The sequence below is a fragment of the Oenanthe melanoleuca genome, chromosome 3 (assembly GCF_029582105.1).
Source record: "Oenanthe melanoleuca isolate GR-GAL-2019-014 chromosome 3, OMel1.0, whole genome shotgun sequence".
NCBI lineage: Eukaryota > Metazoa > Chordata > Aves > Passeriformes > Muscicapidae > Oenanthe > Oenanthe melanoleuca.
Genome location: NC_079336.1, coordinates 33,348,955 through 33,368,360, shown reverse-complemented (window position 1 = coordinate 33,368,360; position 19,406 = coordinate 33,348,955). Strand labels below are relative to the sequence as shown.

Genomic DNA, 19,406 nt, shown 5'->3' with positions numbered 1-19,406 from the left:
CGCGGGAGGCAGGCGGCGAGGGAGGGGGGGAGCGCGGGGCGCGAGCGGCGCGCGCCGCTCCGCAGGGAGGGCGGGGAGCGCGCGCCGGGGCGAGCGGAGGGGAGCGCGGGCGCGCGCGCGCGGGCGGGGCTCGGCGGCATAACCCTTGCGGAGCTGCCTGGGAGACCCCGGGTTTTGGGGCTGCGCCAGCGCGCGCGGCGGCGCCTCCTCCTCCTCCTCCTCCTCTTCTCTTCCCTCTCCCCCCGCGCCGCTCCGCTCCCGCCCGCCCTCCGCCCGCTCCCCCCCCTCGCGGAGTGGAAGGGGCCGGGGCTGGTGCCAGCAGCAGCAGCAGCAGCAGCGGCGTGAGCGCTCGAGCGGCCGCCATTTTACGCCAGCTCCAGCAGCAGCACTGCCCGGACACACCGCCGCGGGAGCGCGGAACGGGGGCAGCGCCTCAGCACGCCGAGCCGCGACCCGCGCCCCGAGAGGCCCTTCGCACACGGCGGTTCTCCCCGCGCAGGCACACACAGGTCAGGGCGGCCGGGCGCCGGCGGGGTGGAAGCGGGCCGGGTGGCAGAGCGCGCTGAGGCGGCGGAGGGCGGGAGGCGCACGCTGGGGCCCTGCAGCGCCGTGGGGCCGGTGCGCCGCGCCATGGGTGGAGGAGCTGCCGGCGCTGCCTTCGTGGCCGCCGCTGTCGGGCGGGCGGCCGGGCCGGTGCGCGGCCCCGGCGTGGCGGCGGCGGCCGGGGCACCACCCGAGCCGGGCCGGCGCGGGGCGCGTGGCTCCCGCCTTATTGTCCCGCCGGTCCCGCCGCTCCATTCATTGCCCGTGAGGGGCAGACGGCGAACCGCGGCCTCGGCGCCCGGCGTGTGCGCGGGGAGCGGGGCCGCACGGGTTTGGCGTGGCCCCGGTCACGTCGGGAGGCGGTGGGCGATGGGCAGCGGCGTTTCCTGGCTGCGAGACGGGGCCTTGCATTGTTCCGGACGGGAGTGCGGCCGGGAGGCGGCGGCGGGGCCGGGAGGCACCGCGAGCTCCGGGCCGGGTGGTGAAATCGGGCCCGGGGTGTTGCAACCCGCTCTCCGGGGGGAATAGGGTGAGAGGTGGGGAATGGCCGGGGCTCGGGGCGGGGGGGAGCCGCTCCTCCCGCGGGAGTGTGGCGGCGAGGGGGGGAAGTCGGTCACTGGAGGAAGTTGTAGGACATCTGAACGCGCGGAGCACGTGTTTCCATCGGGCTCATGGCCGCCGCCGCCGTGGGTGGGTGCGGGCTGGGAAGGGCGCTTTGTTCCTCTCGCTTGCCCGGCCGGCACCGAAGTGGAGGCGGGAAGGGATCCCGGCCGCGCCCGGGGCCTGGAGGGGCGGCGTGCGCCGAGGGGCAGCGAGTTTGCAGCGGGCGGTGGAGGCGGCGGCGAGTGTCAGTGACGGTATCGCGGGGCATGTGGCAGGTTTGCTTGTCCTGCCACCCCCGCCGTTGCCTTTTTGCTCCATTTCTAACTTGTTCAGAGCGTCTTAGGGAGTGTGTTAGAGAGAGGGGAGGTGAGTCAGTGTCTGTCTGGGTTGTGTAAAACCTGCAGTGAAAGCTACCCCACCCCCCCCAGGCAGTGGTGTTAGGTCTTTCCTTTGTGTTAGTGCTTCTTTTGAGGAATTTCCTGCGCCTTGCAAAACTAAAAAAAAAAAAAAAAAAAAAGTATCGGGGCGGTGACCTGCTATTTTTTTATATTTTTTTCCCATTACTTTCAAAGAATAGGGTAGTTTGTTGCATGTATTATCACTTGAATTGTTCTGCCTGAGGATATATTTAGTTTAATTTTGATGCTTATTGCATTTGAACAGATATCTGGAAACATGGCTACTGAACATGTTAATGGGAATGGTACTGAAGAGCCTATGGATACTTCTGCTGCAGTTACCCATTCTGAGCATTTCCAGACATTGCTTGATGCTGGTTTACCACAGAAAGTTGCTGAAAAACTAGATGAAATTTACGTTGCAGGTAAGATCTAAGACTTGCAAAACCACACGTGCAATACTTCATTGGATTCTGCTGTCTTTGGGCTAAAATAGCAACTTTTTGTGGTTTCCAAAAGTATGGGAACTGCAGTCTTACCAAATCTGGATGTTTTCGATTCAGTACTTCAATTTAGTGTAGTATTTTGCAGAGGAAAGTCCCAGGCTACTTGGGCTGAGGGGTAGGAACAAGTATGCAGGGGACCAAGAGCAACAGCTGGAATAGGCAACAGATGATTTTTAGGAGGAGCAGGCGATGTGGTCTTTGTGCATTTTTTGTGGTAATTGTAGGTAATTGTAAGAAACAAGCCTTGTTATGCATCTTCTTGTGTAAGTGGTACTTCCTGACATGGTCTTTGGGCTCATAGGTGCAGAAGTTATGGCATTGGTTTTTTCAGATGTGGTAATAGATAGCATTTTTTAAGCTTGATTTTTGGATTGTGGTGGTCATTTTTAGTGCTGCAGTTTATTTGTATTTATAGTCTTCTAGAAGTGTACCCCAGGGTACCATTGCTAGAAAAACTATCAGGCTTTGGTAGGTTTTGATAGACTCCTCTGAATTCAGCTTCAGGATGTTGAAATTAAACTTCGCCCAAGTAACATCTGGGTTTTGCAGAAGTCAAATGAACACATAAATGTAGCAACTTTTACTCTGAATCTTATATCTTTTTGCTTTTAATTAAAGGATTATGTACCCTTAAATATTTAACTTCAAAAGAACTACATGGTTTTTTTAGGCATAGTAATTTACTCTAATTGGTAATTGATTTAGAGGTCACTGAAATGTGTTAGGGGTGCTGCATGAGGTTTTACAAAGATTACTGACCAAATATAATTAGTAATTTTTTTTTCTTTTCTCTAGGGCTAGTTGCACATAGTGATCTAGATGAAAGAGCTATTGAAGCTTTAAAGGAATTCAATGAAGAAGGTGCACTGGCAGTGCTTCAACAGTTTAAAGACAGTGATCTCTCACATGTTCAGGTAACATTAAGCAATTTACAATATAATTGTTGAGGGAATAAACTGTTAGTTTTCTGGGCAGAGGTCTGAGCCTCTTCAGTGATCCATGTGTGATATGTGAAGTGAACCCTGTATTAGTTCAAGGTAAAATGAGATTCCAGCCTGTCATGTTTTCAGAACTGAAGATTGTATCTTTTGCAGAACAAAAGTGCCTTTTTATGTGGAGTCATGAAGACATACAGGCAGAGAGAAAAACAGGGGACCAAGGTGGCAGATTCTAGCAAAGGACCAGATGAGGCAAAAATTAAGGTATGTTGGTAAAAATAAAAGTTATGAGGTCTACCTGTTGTTTGTTTTTCTGAGTTACTGCAGTAGTTATGTTGGTTGTTTAGGGACTCTGCTTTTCTTAGAAAGGTTATTAGAGGTTATTTGTCATATTTGTGATTGTTGAAAGCTGTCACTTGCAGTTTTGTCTTGCACTTCTTCCTTTTCAGGTAGAAAGTTTAATACATTATTTGCTGGAGCTGAACATACAAAAGCGAGAAAGATTTCACAGTTTGCTCTATGTCTTGCTGAGACAGTTACTCTATTTCACAGTGAAATGTTTGTGCATACTTGTCAGCATAGTTACTCAAAATGCATAAGTTCAGCTACTGCTGATTGTATTTTGTGTTCTGTTTTTTTTGTTGTTGTTTCCTCTCCGCCCCCTTAGTTCAGAGCTGCTCCACAATAGGGAGGAGATACCACATGTCTGAAAAAACAGATTGTAATGGATTTAGGATTTAGCCCACTTCTTATGACATAATCACTGTGCCCCAAACTGTCTTAATAAGGGGTAAATTATTTTTTTGATTGTGTCTGCTGCTAGCAAGAGACTCCTTTCTCAAGAGTTAGGCGTAGGATGATTTATTTTAAAATACTGTGATTAGCAACTTTACCAAAGCTTAAGGGAAGGAAAACCATCTAAGCATGTTTAGGTGATGTCATAAAAAAACTCCAGAGAATCTTTCTTCATTGATTCTTCATGTATTTAGTACAAAATGATCATTACAAATAACTGTGTACCCTGTAAAATTAGAAAATCTTTTTTCTCTTGACTTTGAGGCTGGGGTGCCATTAATTATAAATAAAAAAAAAAAACTGGTACAATTCTTGTCACTGCCACATAAAACAACAATATTATGAGCACTTGATTAATAACTTCAAGTAGTATAGCTTTTACTGCTGATGGCTATGGCATTTAAAATAACTGCAATTTTGTAGTTGTAAAATTGCTAACTCTTGACTATAGTGGGGCTTGTTTAATGTGCAGTTTCTTTTGGGTGTAGAGCTGATTTGTCTTTGTAGAAAATTATTAAGAAAGAGTTAATTTCAGAGGAGTTTCTAATGTGTTGGCATGCTGAACGTCAGCTGACGTTTTAAATTGGTTGTATGTCTGTAACTATATCTTTCTCTATAACTGCATGCAGTGGTTCTAGTGAGGGTTAGTCATCCTGGGATCCTGTATGAGCCCACAAGGAATTTGAAGGGGGGGGGGATGATAAAAGAAAGGAAGTAGTATTACCACTTTGATAGTTGGGTACCTGTAGCAGTCTGTACAATGTTCTAGGGGTGTAAGCACTTAAACATGTGTTCTTTAACTTCACACTTATGAGTAATCTCATTAAGTGCAGGGAACTCTTGTGCATAAACATCTGCAGGATTGGACTTGCCAAAACAAGAAGTGGCTCAGACTAAGATCTCCCTAATTAAAGGGAAGCTCACTATTATACTACTTGTCTTTTTTTTTTTTTTTCTTTTAATGAAAATTAAGGAATTGGGAATACTGGATGTGAATTTTTAATTTTCTCTCAGTGTTTCTTTACCTAATAATTCTGTTAAATGTTTGGCAAGTTTCTTGTTGAAGTACAAGCAGTAGATTTGTTTGTGGGACCTTCAAAGCAATACAGTTTAAAAGGAATTAGAAGCATGTCTGTCTGTGAATGAAGTGCCGCTAAACTTGCTCAGTTTATATGTGATTTTAAAATTTTAAGTTTCTTACTCGAAGGCACTGTTGGAGAGAACTGGCTACACTCTTGATGTGACTACTGGACAGAGGAAGTACGGTGGACCTCCTCCAGAGTCTGTATATTCAGGACAGCAACCTTCTGTTGGTACAGAGGTAAGAAGATGATGATGTTTATGCAGCTGTAGACTTGCTTATTGGAAATACTTTTTATAAACAGTGCTTTGTATGTGTGTTGTAGATATTTGTGGGCAAGATTCCGAGAGACTTGTTTGAAGATGAACTTGTTCCATTATTTGAGAAAGCTGGACCTATATGGGATCTCCGCTTAATGATGGATCCACTAACTGGTCTAAACAGAGGATATGCTTTTGTCACTTTTTGTACTAAAGAGGCAGCTCAGGAAGCTGTTAAACTGGTAAGTTTTCTTGGATTTTTTTCTTCTTTGATAAAGTACACGCTCGCTTAGAAGCAGTTGTCCTCCTGCTTAAATGCTTAAGGTGAAACTGTCATTCTTAGATTACTTCATAAATGTCCACTAGGTGTTAAATTTATTTCCTCATTGCATGTAAATATTTGCTGACTGCATTAGGGACAGGGAAAAAAAAAAAAAAGCTGATGGACTGCTGTTTAGTCCACTTAGGTGACACTTTATTATTAACCAAAGTTGTGTTAGCAGTAGTGACTTCTGAGCTGTCTGCATCTGTGTGAGTTCTGGAGAGCAGTGGTGTTGGAGTTGCTGTGGCACAAGGGCAGTGCTGGTCTGTGGCTCCTGATGTGTTTCTGCACCAGCAGGGGGCCTATGCTGGAAAAGTGCTTCAAAGTCACAGAATTTTATAAGATACTTCAGGTGGGGAAAAAATGTCTTTTGAGCACTGAAGGTCAGTTCTGTTTGCTGCAGCTGACAGGAGAACATCATAAATCCTGCCAGCCTAAGGAGCATTCTCTCTGTTTTATGCAGAGGCATGAAATAGTTTGATATGGTATATTCCTAATAAGCTTTTCAGGTTTTGTGCATGAAGTACCTATCATTAAAAAAGAGAGTGGGGAGAAACACTACCCTGATCCTTGCACAGCACCTTTATTTTCCTGGCTAGGTTAAATTTGAGTTTTTTGAGCTGGTTACCGTGACACTGATATGGCCAAGATTAGTGTATGGTATGACTTGGTGGGTATGCTGATACTGTATTCCTACAGTAGGGGTAACACACCTTGCTTTGTAATGAAGTATAACTTAAACTAAGGTACCTATTGGAATATAAGTCAATTGGTGGAGACAAATCAAGCTGATAATGGGAATTTGTTCTGAGAAAGTGACAAAAGTGTCTGCGAAAGTGGGATTACAAAACCAATCTGGTGTATACTGATTAGCTTTTTAAATTAGAACAGTTGGTTGTTCCAGTGTGCAGTCAGATATACTGGGGATAACGGTGTGTTCTCTTTGTGCTTTAATTGTCAACCTAGCTGTTCAGAGTATGTGTGAGCTCTTAAGAGTTAAGTCCTAAAACTTAGCAAAACAGTGTATCAAATCAGATAAGTTCTCAGAGGCACTTAATAAATGAAAAAAAGCCAATTTTTCTTCATTTAACTGTATTTTGCTTAAAGTCAGCATGCTCTGGAAAGTCATTTGAATCATGTTTCCAGAAAAGTAACATCAGATCCTAGCCTGAGTCTTCCGCTAAGCAATACAAGGGAAGGAGCTACTTGGTGTCCCTTTATGTCTGGTCTTTGATATGCAGGAAAAAAAGCACACTGTGTTCTGCTTGTCAGTTAAATAGCTGCTGAGGGTAATAGCTGAGAAGTCTTGCAGTTGATGGAGCAGTCTTTCAACCTTTATGCTAAACTCTTAGAAAGTAGGTTTAGTCTTAAATTGGATTCTGTGGTATGTGTCAGGTTTTTTTGGAGTGATTCCAACCATAGTTGACTGGCTAGTTTGGTGTATAAATTTCCCAAATTATTTAGAAGTGGTTTGCAGGAGTATTAGCAAATTGTGCCTGTTGAGCTCAGTTGAAAATTGTAGGTCTATAACTTTTATTAGTTACACATGCATGCGAGATACTGCTGAAAGACCTCTTCAAAACACTGAACACTTGGTCCTAGCCATTTTCATAACCTATTATTTTAACAGGTAGTGTTCTTTTTGATACTGTCTATAATCTTCTCATGTGTATACAACTTACTTCCCAGCTTTCTGGACTCCTTGGGATAATGGTTCTTCTGTTATTTCCCGTCTTTTTCCAAGAGGCTTGTTTTTTTTTTTTTGTTTTTTTTTTTTTCTTTTCAGGACAATATTGGAAAAAATTATATTAAAAGTCCCTGCATTGCCTGTAGGCTTTTAAGTAATAAGAGACAGTATTTTTTTTGTCCATACCGAAACTGCAGTAGAGAATGAACTGACCTGTCTTCAGGCTCTTGGAGTTGGTGTAACATATTTTGCATACAATTTGTGTTTGTGTGACTGCTGTATGTATTTTCCACAGTCTGTAAGTCAACTTTATGTAAAACTGAGCTAAAACTTCTGGATATACTTCATGCTGACTTACTTTATTCATTAACAAAAAAAGTCTTGTAGTTTAAAAGGTTGCAGTCTTGATTTTGTTTATGCATATGCATTTTTAAGCCACTTATAATTAATTACTCTTCAAATCTGTAATTCTTCTCAGTATCAGACCATAGTATCACTCCATTTTTGTCTTAAGCACAGCCAGAACTATTTTAAACACAATTTAAGGAATTCTCTCCTTTTTATATGACCAGTATTTAATTCAGTTAAGTTAAAATGGCATCTCAGATGTTCACACAAGCATTCACTATCAAAGTATGATTTTTTTTTTCAATCTCAGTCATTTTTTCCCCTGTTAACATCTTTACTTTATACTGTTTAAGAATTACAACTCCAGTTGTGCTCTTTTGTACACACGTTCAATTCTCCTTCCTATTTCATAAGAGGTTGCTAGAGTAAAGTTTTTCAGAAAATTTCTGTGTGACTAAGGTCACTGTAGATATCTACAGAATAAAATCTTGAGGTAAAGCTTATAGGAAAACATACTGAAAACTATTAAAGCATTCTATGTATTTTTACTAGAACAGGTGTAAACTTGATCAGAGTGGAAGTACAGGTGAGTTAGGCAGTTTGCCAACTATGCATGGAGGTACAACTTGCCATTTGCTCCTAATAAACTAAAATTGGTAGAGAAAATTTAAGTCGGTAAAGTGACAAGACAGAACTTTGCATATTTTGACTTGTTAGTAAGTTCTTACATAAGCCAGTGAGAAAAAACCCAAACTATTACATTGTCTAGAGGGTGGCAATCTCTGCTACTGACTTCAGACACAGATTCCATGGTGACAGGAGGGGGAAGCAGTATGCTGACATAGCTACTTTGGTAGCCTGACTGTTTTGGCACTTTACCCAGATCATGATCTGAGCCTTTTTATGTCTAATCTGAGTTTGCAGATGGTATGCAAACTATTTACCTAAACAACACCAACTCAGTGGTCGAGAACACCTAATTGAAGACTGTTTTTTCTGTGTAAAGACAAACACTCAGTGAAAAATACCAGTTAATACATTGTAGGATGAAAAAAACTTCTAGAAACTATGAGTGGAACTGCAATATGATAGAAAATATTAATTTTACTTTGTTAATTTTACTCTGATACAACATACTGACTTGTATGAGAGACTCTTTCAGCATTAGATGTGTAGCCAAACTTTGGTGGTAGACTTCAGCAAGAACAGTTTGATAATGCTTTCTATTATCCATATAGAATAGAGTACTTCATTTGGAAGGGACCTGCAATCATCATCTAGTCTATCTGCCTGACCATTTCATGGCTGACCAAAATTATTGCTCTCATCCTGATCATCAAGGGCATTGTCCAGATGCCTCTCTTAGATGGTGACAGCTTTGGGGCACTGACAGCCTCTCTAGGAAGCCTGTTCCAGTGTTTGAGTACCCTCTCAGTAAAAAAGCTTCCTGATGTAAGGAAATGTTTCCTAGTGTACAGTTCAGTTAGTAAAGAATCACTTTCACAAACTAACAAACTGTCAGCGTCTTTAAAGGTGCTTCTTTAGAAGACTTCATTTTTTAGCTACTGTAATGTATCTCTTTAATGTGTGTGTTTATTAGTGATGATAATATATATACATAGTCTTCCTATGCAGCTAGTGTAGCTCCTACTTCAGTTTCCTCCTTTAAAATCAATTATGCCACATGGGAAACAGATATGAAGATAGAAGTCCTTTGTTGTCTCCTGCTATGTTTTGAGACATAATTAGTTGTGAAGATGTCACTTGAGGTCCTTTTCACCTGTATGATTTTGAGTTTTGCTCATTTTGCTCATTCCTGGTGCAGTTACCTAGCTTAAAAAATTTTCAGTGGTGGAGCTTTTGTTTGCCCAAGATGAATATAAATAAACATCTTCCCCCAGATTTTATTGCACAAAATGCACGATGGGCTGGAGGATAACTAGCTTATGTAGTAAGATTTACTACTGAGCACAAAATAAGTCATAGAATAAATAGCTAGGTGGAATTTTAAAAATCTGTCCCGCTACTTGGCAATAAGATGCTGACCAGAAAATTCATTTTCTTAGCTAAAGAACTACCTGTTGCAGGGCTTCCAGTTCAAAGTGGGTTGATGTACCAGCAGTTGTCCTCCCTACTGCTTAATTTGATGATGCATGTCTGTGTCTGCACCTCAATGAAAGGCATTTTTTGATATTTTCTCAGCAGATGTCTATAGTAATAGGTTTTTTTTTCCCTTTAAACTGCTGACTTGTTCAGGGTATCTTCCAGATGTTATGGATGAAGTCTTTTAGCAGAAGTCTTAGAAGTTCAAGTAATTAGAAAGTTGTTCTTGCTGTTTACTATCTTTACATGCTTTGGAAAGTATTTGCCAATTGCTTTTTAACATTTTGTGGAGAGGACCTGATCATGACTCTCTTTCTTTTGTTAACTGTGGAACTTCAGAAGGGAATCTGACTTTATTTGTGACTTCTTATGTCTTGTATTACACACAAATCAAGATTTTATAGCTACAACCTATAGAGGATCTTGCATTTTTTTTCCTGCGTGGTTGTGAAGGGATAATCCTTGCTCTTGATGACTTGCATGGTTCTGTATGAAAAAGTCTCTAAAGAAATAAGCGTTGAGAGACTTGAGCAAGAAGGGAAGAATAACTGTTGGCTGAAATTGTGAAACTACCTTAGAAAATGTGGATATACTTCAGAGTAGTTGAATATGCATTGTAAAAATGCATTAAGCTGCAAAAATTTAATATGTTGATCAATTCTGGGTTTTCCCCAGAAGGGGAGTGAAAATTATTTGTAACTGATGATTGTCCAATAACTTTTTTCTTGCAGTACAACAACCATGAAATTCGTTCTGGAAAACACATTGGTGTATGCATTTCTGTTGCCAATAATAGGCTTTTTGTTGGCTCTATTCCTAAGAGTAAAACCAAGGAGCAAATTGTTGAAGAATTCAGCAAAGTAACAGGTGAGTTAGTAAGTAGGTTTTGTGGAGCTGGAAAGTGTCAAATATGTTCAGTGATGAGCTTTCTCTTGGCTTATAGTTGAATGATGATGAAACCAAACTGAGACCACTCAGCATTTTTCTCAACATTATGTGTTGGGGTTTGTTTGGGTTTTTTTAAAACTTTTGTTTTGCTGAGGGCTGAGATATTTGTAGTTAGACTAGATGGGTGGTTCTAAGGTCTACCTGTAGAGTAAGTGTGTAATGTTGAAAAAACCTGTTCAAAGAAATTTGAATTAAAAGTTTAATAATTTCAATACTAATTGATGTTTTAAAACTTCTCAAGGCAAAACTGAAGCAAGCTGAAGAATGTAACTGGTTTTGTGCTTTATAATTCTTAAATTTTAAGGATCTCTTTTTGAGAAAATTTGAACCAGCAAAGGTACTGTTTGATGACTTTGTTACTGAATGATAGACTTCAGGTTCTTTGGGGCAATAAACTTTTTAGGTATTGAAGTCATGCAACTTTTATCTTATGTTGTTTAGACAGTATGGACAAAACACACAGTAATAAGTGTTGCAACTTCAGGGTTTAAGAGGAGAATTGACAAAGCAAAACTTTTGGCTGCCCCTAAATCTCCTCCATTCAGTTAGAGAGAGGATATTTTTCCATAGCTACAGATAGTGCACTTCATAATGCAAATCAATGGAGTGGAAGCGTAACAAATAAATATTTTATTTATTTTCAGAGGGTCTTACAGATGTCATATTGTATCATCAGCCTGATGACAAGAAAAAGAACCGGGGTTTCTGCTTTCTTGAATATGAAGATCACAAAACTGCCGCTCAGGCCAGACGTAGGTTAATGAGTGGCAAAGTGAAAGTCTGGGGAAATGTTGTTACAGTGGAATGGGCTGACCCTATAGAAGACCCAGATCCTGAAGTCATGGCAAAGGTAATAAAGCTGTAAGGGGACCATAGGACATTTAAAGTGCTCTGTTTCAAATTAGGTATTTCCTGGGATTAGCCTAAAATTAAATGACATCTTTTGGCCTTCCTGACAGAGATGTTGTAGGTGTGATGATAAAAAATGAATATACCTCAGAAATTACGTGGATTTTAAAACTCTGTATGGCCTTATATTACTTTGTGTTCCCAACGCTGAATAATGAATGTAATTCTTGCCAAAATGACACATAGGATGATGTAGCTAATTTTTTACCTGGAAGTGATGGTGTTGACTCCTAGAGTTAAAATGGTTTTGTATCCTGGTATTCGGAAGGACAGAAATAGAGATAAGACTGGTTCTGTAATGTTAATTCTTTTTAAATCCGGAACTGTATCACTTCAGCATTAGAACATGTTAGTGTTCGAATGTACCCAAATGTATTTTCAAAGTTGCCAGGGGCAGTTACTTCTGAGAAGTCAGGCAATTAGCTTGTATTGGAAACTTGGTAGTTACTTTTAATTTGGGAGAGTTAATTCCATTTTATACCTAGACTGGCAGGATTTTGGACTTTGAATATTGAGGTGAAGCTGAAGTCTGGACTGTTAACATTTTGAAGTATGTAGAAGCAGTTCTTTGATATATGTGCGTGGTATCTTACCAGAAACAAACTACCTGATTTCCCCCCCCCCCCCCCCCATCAGATATTGCTCGACCTTGTCTTTTTCAGTTGTGTTGTGTAGCTGAGTTATTTAATGGAAACTCCTAGCTAGCCCATATCCTTATCTCTTTCTCTTTGCTTGCTTTTCGTCTGTGCTTTTACTCTCAACTGAGACACGTCACTTGCTGGAGTCCTACTTTGATGGACCTAGTAAGATAGCTTGGCTGGGATCTCCTCTTTGGTGAGCCATAAGGGAAAAGGGTTGGGGTGGGGGCTCATTTTAGGGAAAAAGCTGCTTTTGTAATACAGGTATTACAGAAGCTTTTGGACCGTCTTGTCTGCAGACTTTATTTTTCTTGCCCAGCATGATAGACTGTCAGCAGCAGGGAAAGAGTCTTGCAGGTCAAATTTGTGGAAGGTGGCACTTCCTAAGTATGACAGCCTGCATGTTTAGTTTCTTGGCTCAAAAGAGAAGAGACCTAATCCACCAAACTGTTAGAATAAATAAGCAGGAATTTCTGCTGATATAACAAAATAGATGGAAAGGAAATGATAGGGAACAATAATCAAGCATCTCTCCTAAGTATGTTTATGAGTATGTGGAGTGAAAGGCTAAAGAAATTAAAGCTTGATTGTGGTTTGCCCCATTTATCATAGTTGTTTGTTTTTTTTAATGTGTTAATATCTTCTATTGTTTTGTATTTGAAATGGGACATGGAAAGAGAAGAAACGTGGAAATAAAGGAAAGAAATGTAGAAAACGTGGAGAAAATCACTTATTGCCACATGCCAAAGATAGGATGTGAAGCTTGGATTGAAGATGTATAGAAAAGTGAGGCTCTATGAATAAGAATACTGAAAAAGTAGAGAACTTCTGGCTTGCGTCTGAAGACAAAAACTGAGATGATCATTGGTGTCTGACCTTCCTCACTGGCTGTGTCCCTTAGTTTATTCTTGGAACAAGGAAAGTCTCTGCTCCAGTCTTTCTTGGCCACCTGCTGTACCTGTGCAGAAGCTGACTGTGTCTGGCCCTTTTCTAAGTGTAATGTTTTTTTTCTGTTCTTGCTCTCTTTCTCCTGTTCTTACTCTCTTTCTCCTAAGAGAAAGAGCAGCAGAGCTGTTGCTGCAGTCAGTAAACTCCTGGATGTGAGCTGCAGGTTGACTGTCATTACTTCTGATTACTGTCAGTCCAGAGCAAAGGGAAAGCTATTGACCCATGTTATCTTGCACATTGCTATGGTAGAAGGCTCTGGAGGAAACTCTAACTAGAAGTAGGTTGTTGTTATCAGAATAATAATCTGGTCATCAGTTTTCTTGAGAAAACTGCTAGAAGACTGCTAGAAGAGCAAGTCCATTAAGAGCAAGCTGTAAGGAAGACAAATTCACATATGTAGGCAGAAGGTGAACAGTGTTCTAAGTCTTTCAGAAGTGTCATGTCCCTTCATCAATATATGGACACCTACTAATTTAAATTTCTGAAATGTCTACATGAGTTTTTTTTTTCCCTAGTCCTTCCGATAGAATGCTGTGGAGAGTACTGTGTGAGTAAATACTTATCATTTAAATGGACTGTTACCTTAAATACAAAGTAGCTTGAGCATGATGAGGGGTGAAGCTAGATGGATGTGCTACAAGAGATTAGTGCTTGTACTAACAGATCAGAGTATAATTAGTTAAGGTGCTGACTTCTGGTCCAAAGTGGACTTCTCTCCAACTTCACAAGCAGCTGTGCTGATAGTTTAATTTCTCCTAGGTGTCATTATGCTCCCCATTACACCTGTAGTCTAGCTAAATTTATTAATGTTTTACTTGATTTCTGTAGGATGGCTGAGGCTGCAGAGGACGTTCTGGAGTGGCAGGTTAAGCAGCTCAATAAAGTCTTATGCTTGTGGCTGTCTGGCAGATTACAGGACAAGAGACAGGGCTAGTAACCCTTGGAGATTGTGGCCTGAAGTGTTTGTGCTGTAGTAGGTAAGAGGAGGAAAAGGTGCAGATACCAGAAGTTTTGGGATAGTCTAGTCTTCAGCACCTCTTTAAATGTGAGTTCTGCCTTTAAAACAAAATGCCTGGATATATGCTTGTTAGGAGTATTTATGGATTCTTGGTGTAATAACGTGTGAGCTTTAATGAAGAGAGCTTCTGTTTTTTCTCTTACATCACTTTTTAGCTGGCTTGAGTGAAGTAAAAATGGCTTCATCTTCTCTCAACCTATGCTTAAACATGCCTAATAGCTTTTACATCATCTTTGATTCACTTGCACTTTTAATCAGTAACATGAGCAAAGGTGTTAAAACATTTCAATTGTTAGAGATTAATGGATTTGTCTACATTGGGAAAATTTAAATTAATTGCTTTTTTATTTCTTTAAAAATACTATATTAGTGCATCTTTTAAAAAATTGATTATTCTTTCTGGTTTTTAATTATGTCTGTCATAATGGATTTATTAGGCTACTTAGGGTTCCTTGTGAGGTTTTAGTTTTTATCCTTTTTCTGAAGAACAAGAATACAGAACATTTGTTTAAAAGTTAGTGGTTTTCAAACCCATTGGTTGCGTCACAAAAATTTCCTGTAATTCATTTCCATGGAATGAGGTTAAGGTAGCAGTTAGGATATTTTACTAAAAATGGTTATTATGTACGGGTTACAATAAATAAAGGTTGCTGTTACCATCAAGACATGTAGAAGCTTAATACATAATGGGAAATAGTGTTCATTGTGGAGTTGGCTGTCACTTTTATGATCTCCTGAGAATCAGCAGGATAACTATTGCCAAAATCTAGAGTTGATACACTGGGTTAGAATTATGGTCTGTAGTTAGTATCTCTTCTTCCAAATTCTGCATCGTATCCTGGTTCAGCTAGTGAGTGAGACCGATTGAGGGAAATCTGTCCTAGTGGTTTTTTGTTAATTACATAGCAGTTCTTCCAACAGGGGTGTCTGGGTTTTTTGAATTCCTGTATGTGGTGGGAGTAGAGTACAGCTCTGCTTTAGAAATTGAAGCATGCTTTCCTTGGTCCTTTCACATCTTGTGTGATTTGTGTTGACCTTCAGGGTCAGGAGTCAGTGCTGCCATGCACAGTGTTCATGTGATGTCATCAATTTGAAACCAGTAGGAGCAGAGGGGATGTAAGCAGAAGTTGCAGGTCTTGCAGCTGTTTGGCAGCTGAATTGTAGGCAGGTAAGACTGAGCATTCCTTGGCAGTAGGAGGTGATTAAACTGTCAGGGCATGGTGCCAGCATGTGGAAGGAGCTCCTCTCAACAAGTTGAAGAGTCCTGTAAATTGTGAGAACACATGGATGATGTCATGTAAACATGCTCATGTCCAGTCATTAGTGCAGCCCTGGCATGGACACAAGGATGAGTCTTTCAATACTGTCGGGTCGCTAATAGGGGATTCCTGGTTTTTAGATATGTTGTCTGCTATGTTAAGTAAGGGTTTGTTTTAAGCCTTTGACAGACTGCTCTAGATTTTCCTTTATCCTATGCATTGGTGATTGATGAAACTTTATATTGATGATTTAGTCCATGTCAGGCAGTCAACAGTTGGATGATTACCCTCCTTTCTGATCTTAGAAGCTGCGGAGCCGTCTTTGTGTAGCATAAAAGTTGTATTGCCTGCTTTAGCGAGCCAGGGGAGGGAATAAACTTCCAGAGTTGTTTGGGGGTCACTCTTCCTCAAGGGAACAGCACAGTTTGCCTTCTGAGAAAGCTGAATGGTGACTGGCCAGTGTCAGCCTTAGTATCCCCCTCTGTCTGCAGTTCTGTCTTTTAGTGGTGGCTTCAGGTCACTGAGAACCCCTCAGGCAAGCACAGTCCTGACATTAGGTGTTTGGTGTAGTTATAGCATGGGAACCACAAGTTAAGCAGCTTGAAAGCTGCAGGCCTGTCACCTCTGACCTAGATATTACAGTGATGACTGTTCTGCAAATAACTGAGCATAAGCCTGTCTAAACAATTAAATGTTTTGATAAGTAATTGTTCTGTGTGTAACCAATTCTGGTTACTTTTTCTCAAGTTTAGTAGTGTTCTGGGTTGAAGATAACTGCTGCTAGGATCCTTTTAAATACTAACACAAATTGGATTGGCTTTCAGGATACTAATACTTATGTAATCATGTTTGTAACAGATTAAATATTTCTGTCAGGGAATTTTGGTGCTTACTCATTCTCTGTGACTATTTAAATGTACATATTCATTTATGTGTATATAAAATATTGTACAAAAATGTAATGATGTTTTTTCAGTACTGCCAATAGCAGTAACTTGCAAAACATCATTTTGTGTTTTGAAATTAGATCATACTGCTAAGTCTTTTTTGTTTGTTTGTTTTTTTTTTTTTTTGTTTGTTTTTTTTTTTTTTTTTTTTTTTTTTGTTTGTTTGGGGTTTTTTTGTGTTTTTTTTTTGCTTTCTTTTTTTTTTTTTTTTTTGTTTTTTTTTTTTTTGTTTTGTTTTTTGTTTTTTTGTTTTTTTTTATTCCTTAGGTGAAAGTTTTGTTTGTACGCAATCTTGCCAATACTGTAACAGAGGAGATTCTAGAAAAGGCCTTCAGTCAATTTGGAAAGCTAGAGCGAGTGAAGAAGCTAAAAGATTATGCTTTCATTCATTTTGATGAACGGGATGGTGCTGTAAAGGTAAGTGAAGAGCACTGTAACTGTGTGTGTGTGTTGTAGGTAGTGTTGTTAGAAGCTGTGTGCTTCTTCTAACTTGAGTAAAAGCTTTGTCTGGAGAAATGGTAACACATTGTCACTGATAACTTTGTCCTCTTTGGGTGCCTCCTAGCATGATGCAATTCTAGCTTGAAAAGTGGATCTTAAATGCACCTATCCTAAGTAATTCTGCAGATGAGCTTTTAAGATAATAATGTTGTTACCATTTGAAACTCAAGTGCCAGAAGTTGAATGACTCTTCTAACCAAATTGGTAGAAATCTAAAGCAGTTTCTCTAGGGCAGGTGATAAAAACTTAGGTAATGATTTTATTTGTTACTCCAGGAATAAACCCTTTTTCTTTTTTTTTTTTAAATGAGTACAGTATAGTCATTCCTGGATTTTGCTAGCCCAGTCTTTATGTCATGTGCTGTTAAGGAAGGGAAAGTATAATTCTCCTCCTGCTTGTAGTGTATTCATTCTTTTTTGTTCTGTGGGTGGATGCAGGATAGAAGGGGATTCAGTTTTTCTTACATATCCATATGTCTTAAAGCAGATGCTCAGGAAGATGATGGGAAGAGTCTTAGTAAGATATATCCTGTCAGGGCTTAGCTGTGTAGAGTCCCTAAAAGTGGTAGAATCTTTAGAATCCCTCTGCTTAAAATTAAATTGTAGTAATAACTGTGGCCCATGGGAATTGTATATGGCAGGGAGGGTAGCAGAGGAGTTGATGCTTTGCTGTTTGTTTTGCATGTTTTTGAGGAGAGGGTTGTGGGGAGGTGGTAGTATGGATTTGGGGAGGAGTTGGGATTTTTTGTGATTGGTTGGTTGGTTTGATTTTTCTTTGTGATCAGAATGACTCTTTAATTTTGGTTTCTGGTTGAAAAAGTGATACTTACTACAAGTAAAATAAAGGGATAGCAGAATATACTGAGCTCTAGCAGCTTTAGTGCTGTTTGCATGTGTGCTGACAGTAGGAATTTATTCCTGGATTACAAAATGTGCACTTTCAGAGGACAGTTCTACCACTTCATTAATTGTAACAGCTTGCAAAGACTGAAGCCTGCTTTCAGTTCAGAGGAGAAGACTTCTAAACAGATACATGAAATCCTGGGTTTGACAGCCAAATTCAGAAGAGATGCATAACTGGAACCCATAATACCGTGCTGTCTGTTTAAATTTTTTTAGCTTTGTATTGTTACTTTAGCTCTGGATAACAAATTTTAAAATGCATACTCTAAAAGATAGAACAAAATTAATAACTTCAGATATGCTTGGAAGTATATTTAAAGTCTGGTTAATTCCTTCAGGCAATGGAAGAAATGAATGGCAAAGATTTAGAGGGAGAAAACATTGAAATTGTTTTTGCTAAGCCACCAGATCAAAAAAGGAAAGAACGGAAAGCTCAGAGACAAGCGGCTAAAAATCAGATGTAAGTGTAAATGCATGTAGTTATGTTGTATTGCTTCTGAAAGACTTGTACAATCTTGTCAAATTAGAATGTCTGGGTATTTTAGTAGGTATACTGTAGTGTACACAGGTTTTCTGGCTTCTCTGAAAAATGTTGGATTCATTTTTGTTTGCACAAAAAATCTAATAGTGGTGTTTAGTGATAATTTGGGTGCTCTGCTTATTTGAGTGTGAGAGCACTGGAGGAACTGTTTTGAAGGTCACGAAACATGCATACTTCTCACTTTTTATTCTAAATTTCCCTGTATTTCTACAGTGACATCATGAGGATGAATTTAGCATTGTGTTCCTCTCAGCAGGCTTAGTAGTACTGATACAAAACCCCCTCTTTAGTAAAGTACCCAGCAAAAGGAGGATCCTGATATTCTTTCTTGCCACTTGCAGAAGATACATCTGCCCATGAAGCTTATGAACTCATACTGATGGAGATCTTGCAGTAGTAAATGCTGAACATGGTTAAAAACAAAACATAAGGCAGTTTCTTGCTGGTGTGTTCTGCTTAATGTTCTAATGAGTTTTTCTTCTTCAATATCTTCTTGCTTTCTTAACCATGTTCCCTCCCCCACCTTACTTCCAAAAATAACTTAGAAGTGCTGTTGTGCAGCATCCAAGAAGATGGAATAGTGAGGTTGCAAGATTAATAGAGATCTCCACATGGTGACCTACTGTACACATGGAATTGGTTAAGTTTGCCCTGCTTATAGTTCTCATAACTTTATTAGCCCTTTTGTTCTTCCATGGGCATCTGGTGTTATTATAAGAAGTGAATTTCTTCTTTTTCTTTAGCTTTTCTTCTGTGCCAGGTAGGCCTTTTCTGTTCTGCTTAAATCTTTTGCTGATACAGCTGTACTTCTTGCTGTGTATTCTGTATCTTTGCAATGCCACCATAAATACCTGTTCATATAATTAAAATTTAGAAGGCTGCTGGAAGTGGCAGTTTCCCTCTCATGGTGAGAACAGCATGGTTGTGTTGTCTCTGACTGGAGATCAGCTTTCTCACATTGAATTTGAGTAATCACAAAAAAACCATTCTCACTGCAGTGTACAAACAGATTTGCTAACTCAGTATTCAAAATCTAATAATGGCCTGTCGCCAGAGATGAAAAAGAAATTTTTAAAATGCACTTGAATTTGTTATAATGCTGAATTTTCCTGCTCCCCACCCAACTCTTCATGCAGATTATCTTATACCCAGTTTTACTACTTCAGGGTAGCATGCATGTATTTATAACGCTGGAAGTCTTCTGTCACGTG

The 19,406-nt window shown here is 40.2% G+C and overlaps 1 protein-coding gene across 4 annotated transcripts in view; it reads left to right on the top strand.

Moving 5' to 3' along the window:
• The first annotated feature begins 113 nt into the window (after positions 1-113).
• The window catches only part of SYNCRIP (synaptotagmin binding cytoplasmic RNA interacting protein), a 26,238-nt gene continuing 6,945 nt past the window's right edge, over positions 114-19,406 (top strand). For 2 of the 4 annotated variants that reach the window (XM_056486642.1, XM_056486640.1), the window contains exons 1-10: positions 176-509; positions 1,810-1,969; positions 2,846-2,964; positions 3,145-3,252; positions 4,991-5,104; positions 5,190-5,366; positions 10,316-10,451; positions 11,177-11,382; positions 16,519-16,668; positions 17,993-18,114. In XM_056486642.1, coding sequence (XP_056342617.1) covers positions 1,822-1,969; positions 2,846-2,964; positions 3,145-3,252; positions 4,991-5,104; positions 5,190-5,366; positions 10,316-10,451; positions 11,177-11,382; positions 16,519-16,668; positions 17,993-18,114 — 1,280 coding nt within the window. In that variant the 5' untranslated portion in view covers positions 176-509; positions 1,810-1,821. Of the gene's footprint in view, positions 510-1,809; positions 1,970-2,845; positions 2,965-3,144; positions 3,253-4,990; positions 5,105-5,189; positions 5,367-10,315; positions 10,452-11,176; positions 11,383-16,518; positions 16,669-17,992; positions 18,115-19,406 lie in introns of all 4 variants that reach the window. The other 2 variants (XM_056486639.1, XM_056486641.1) reach the window with 2 other exon arrangements.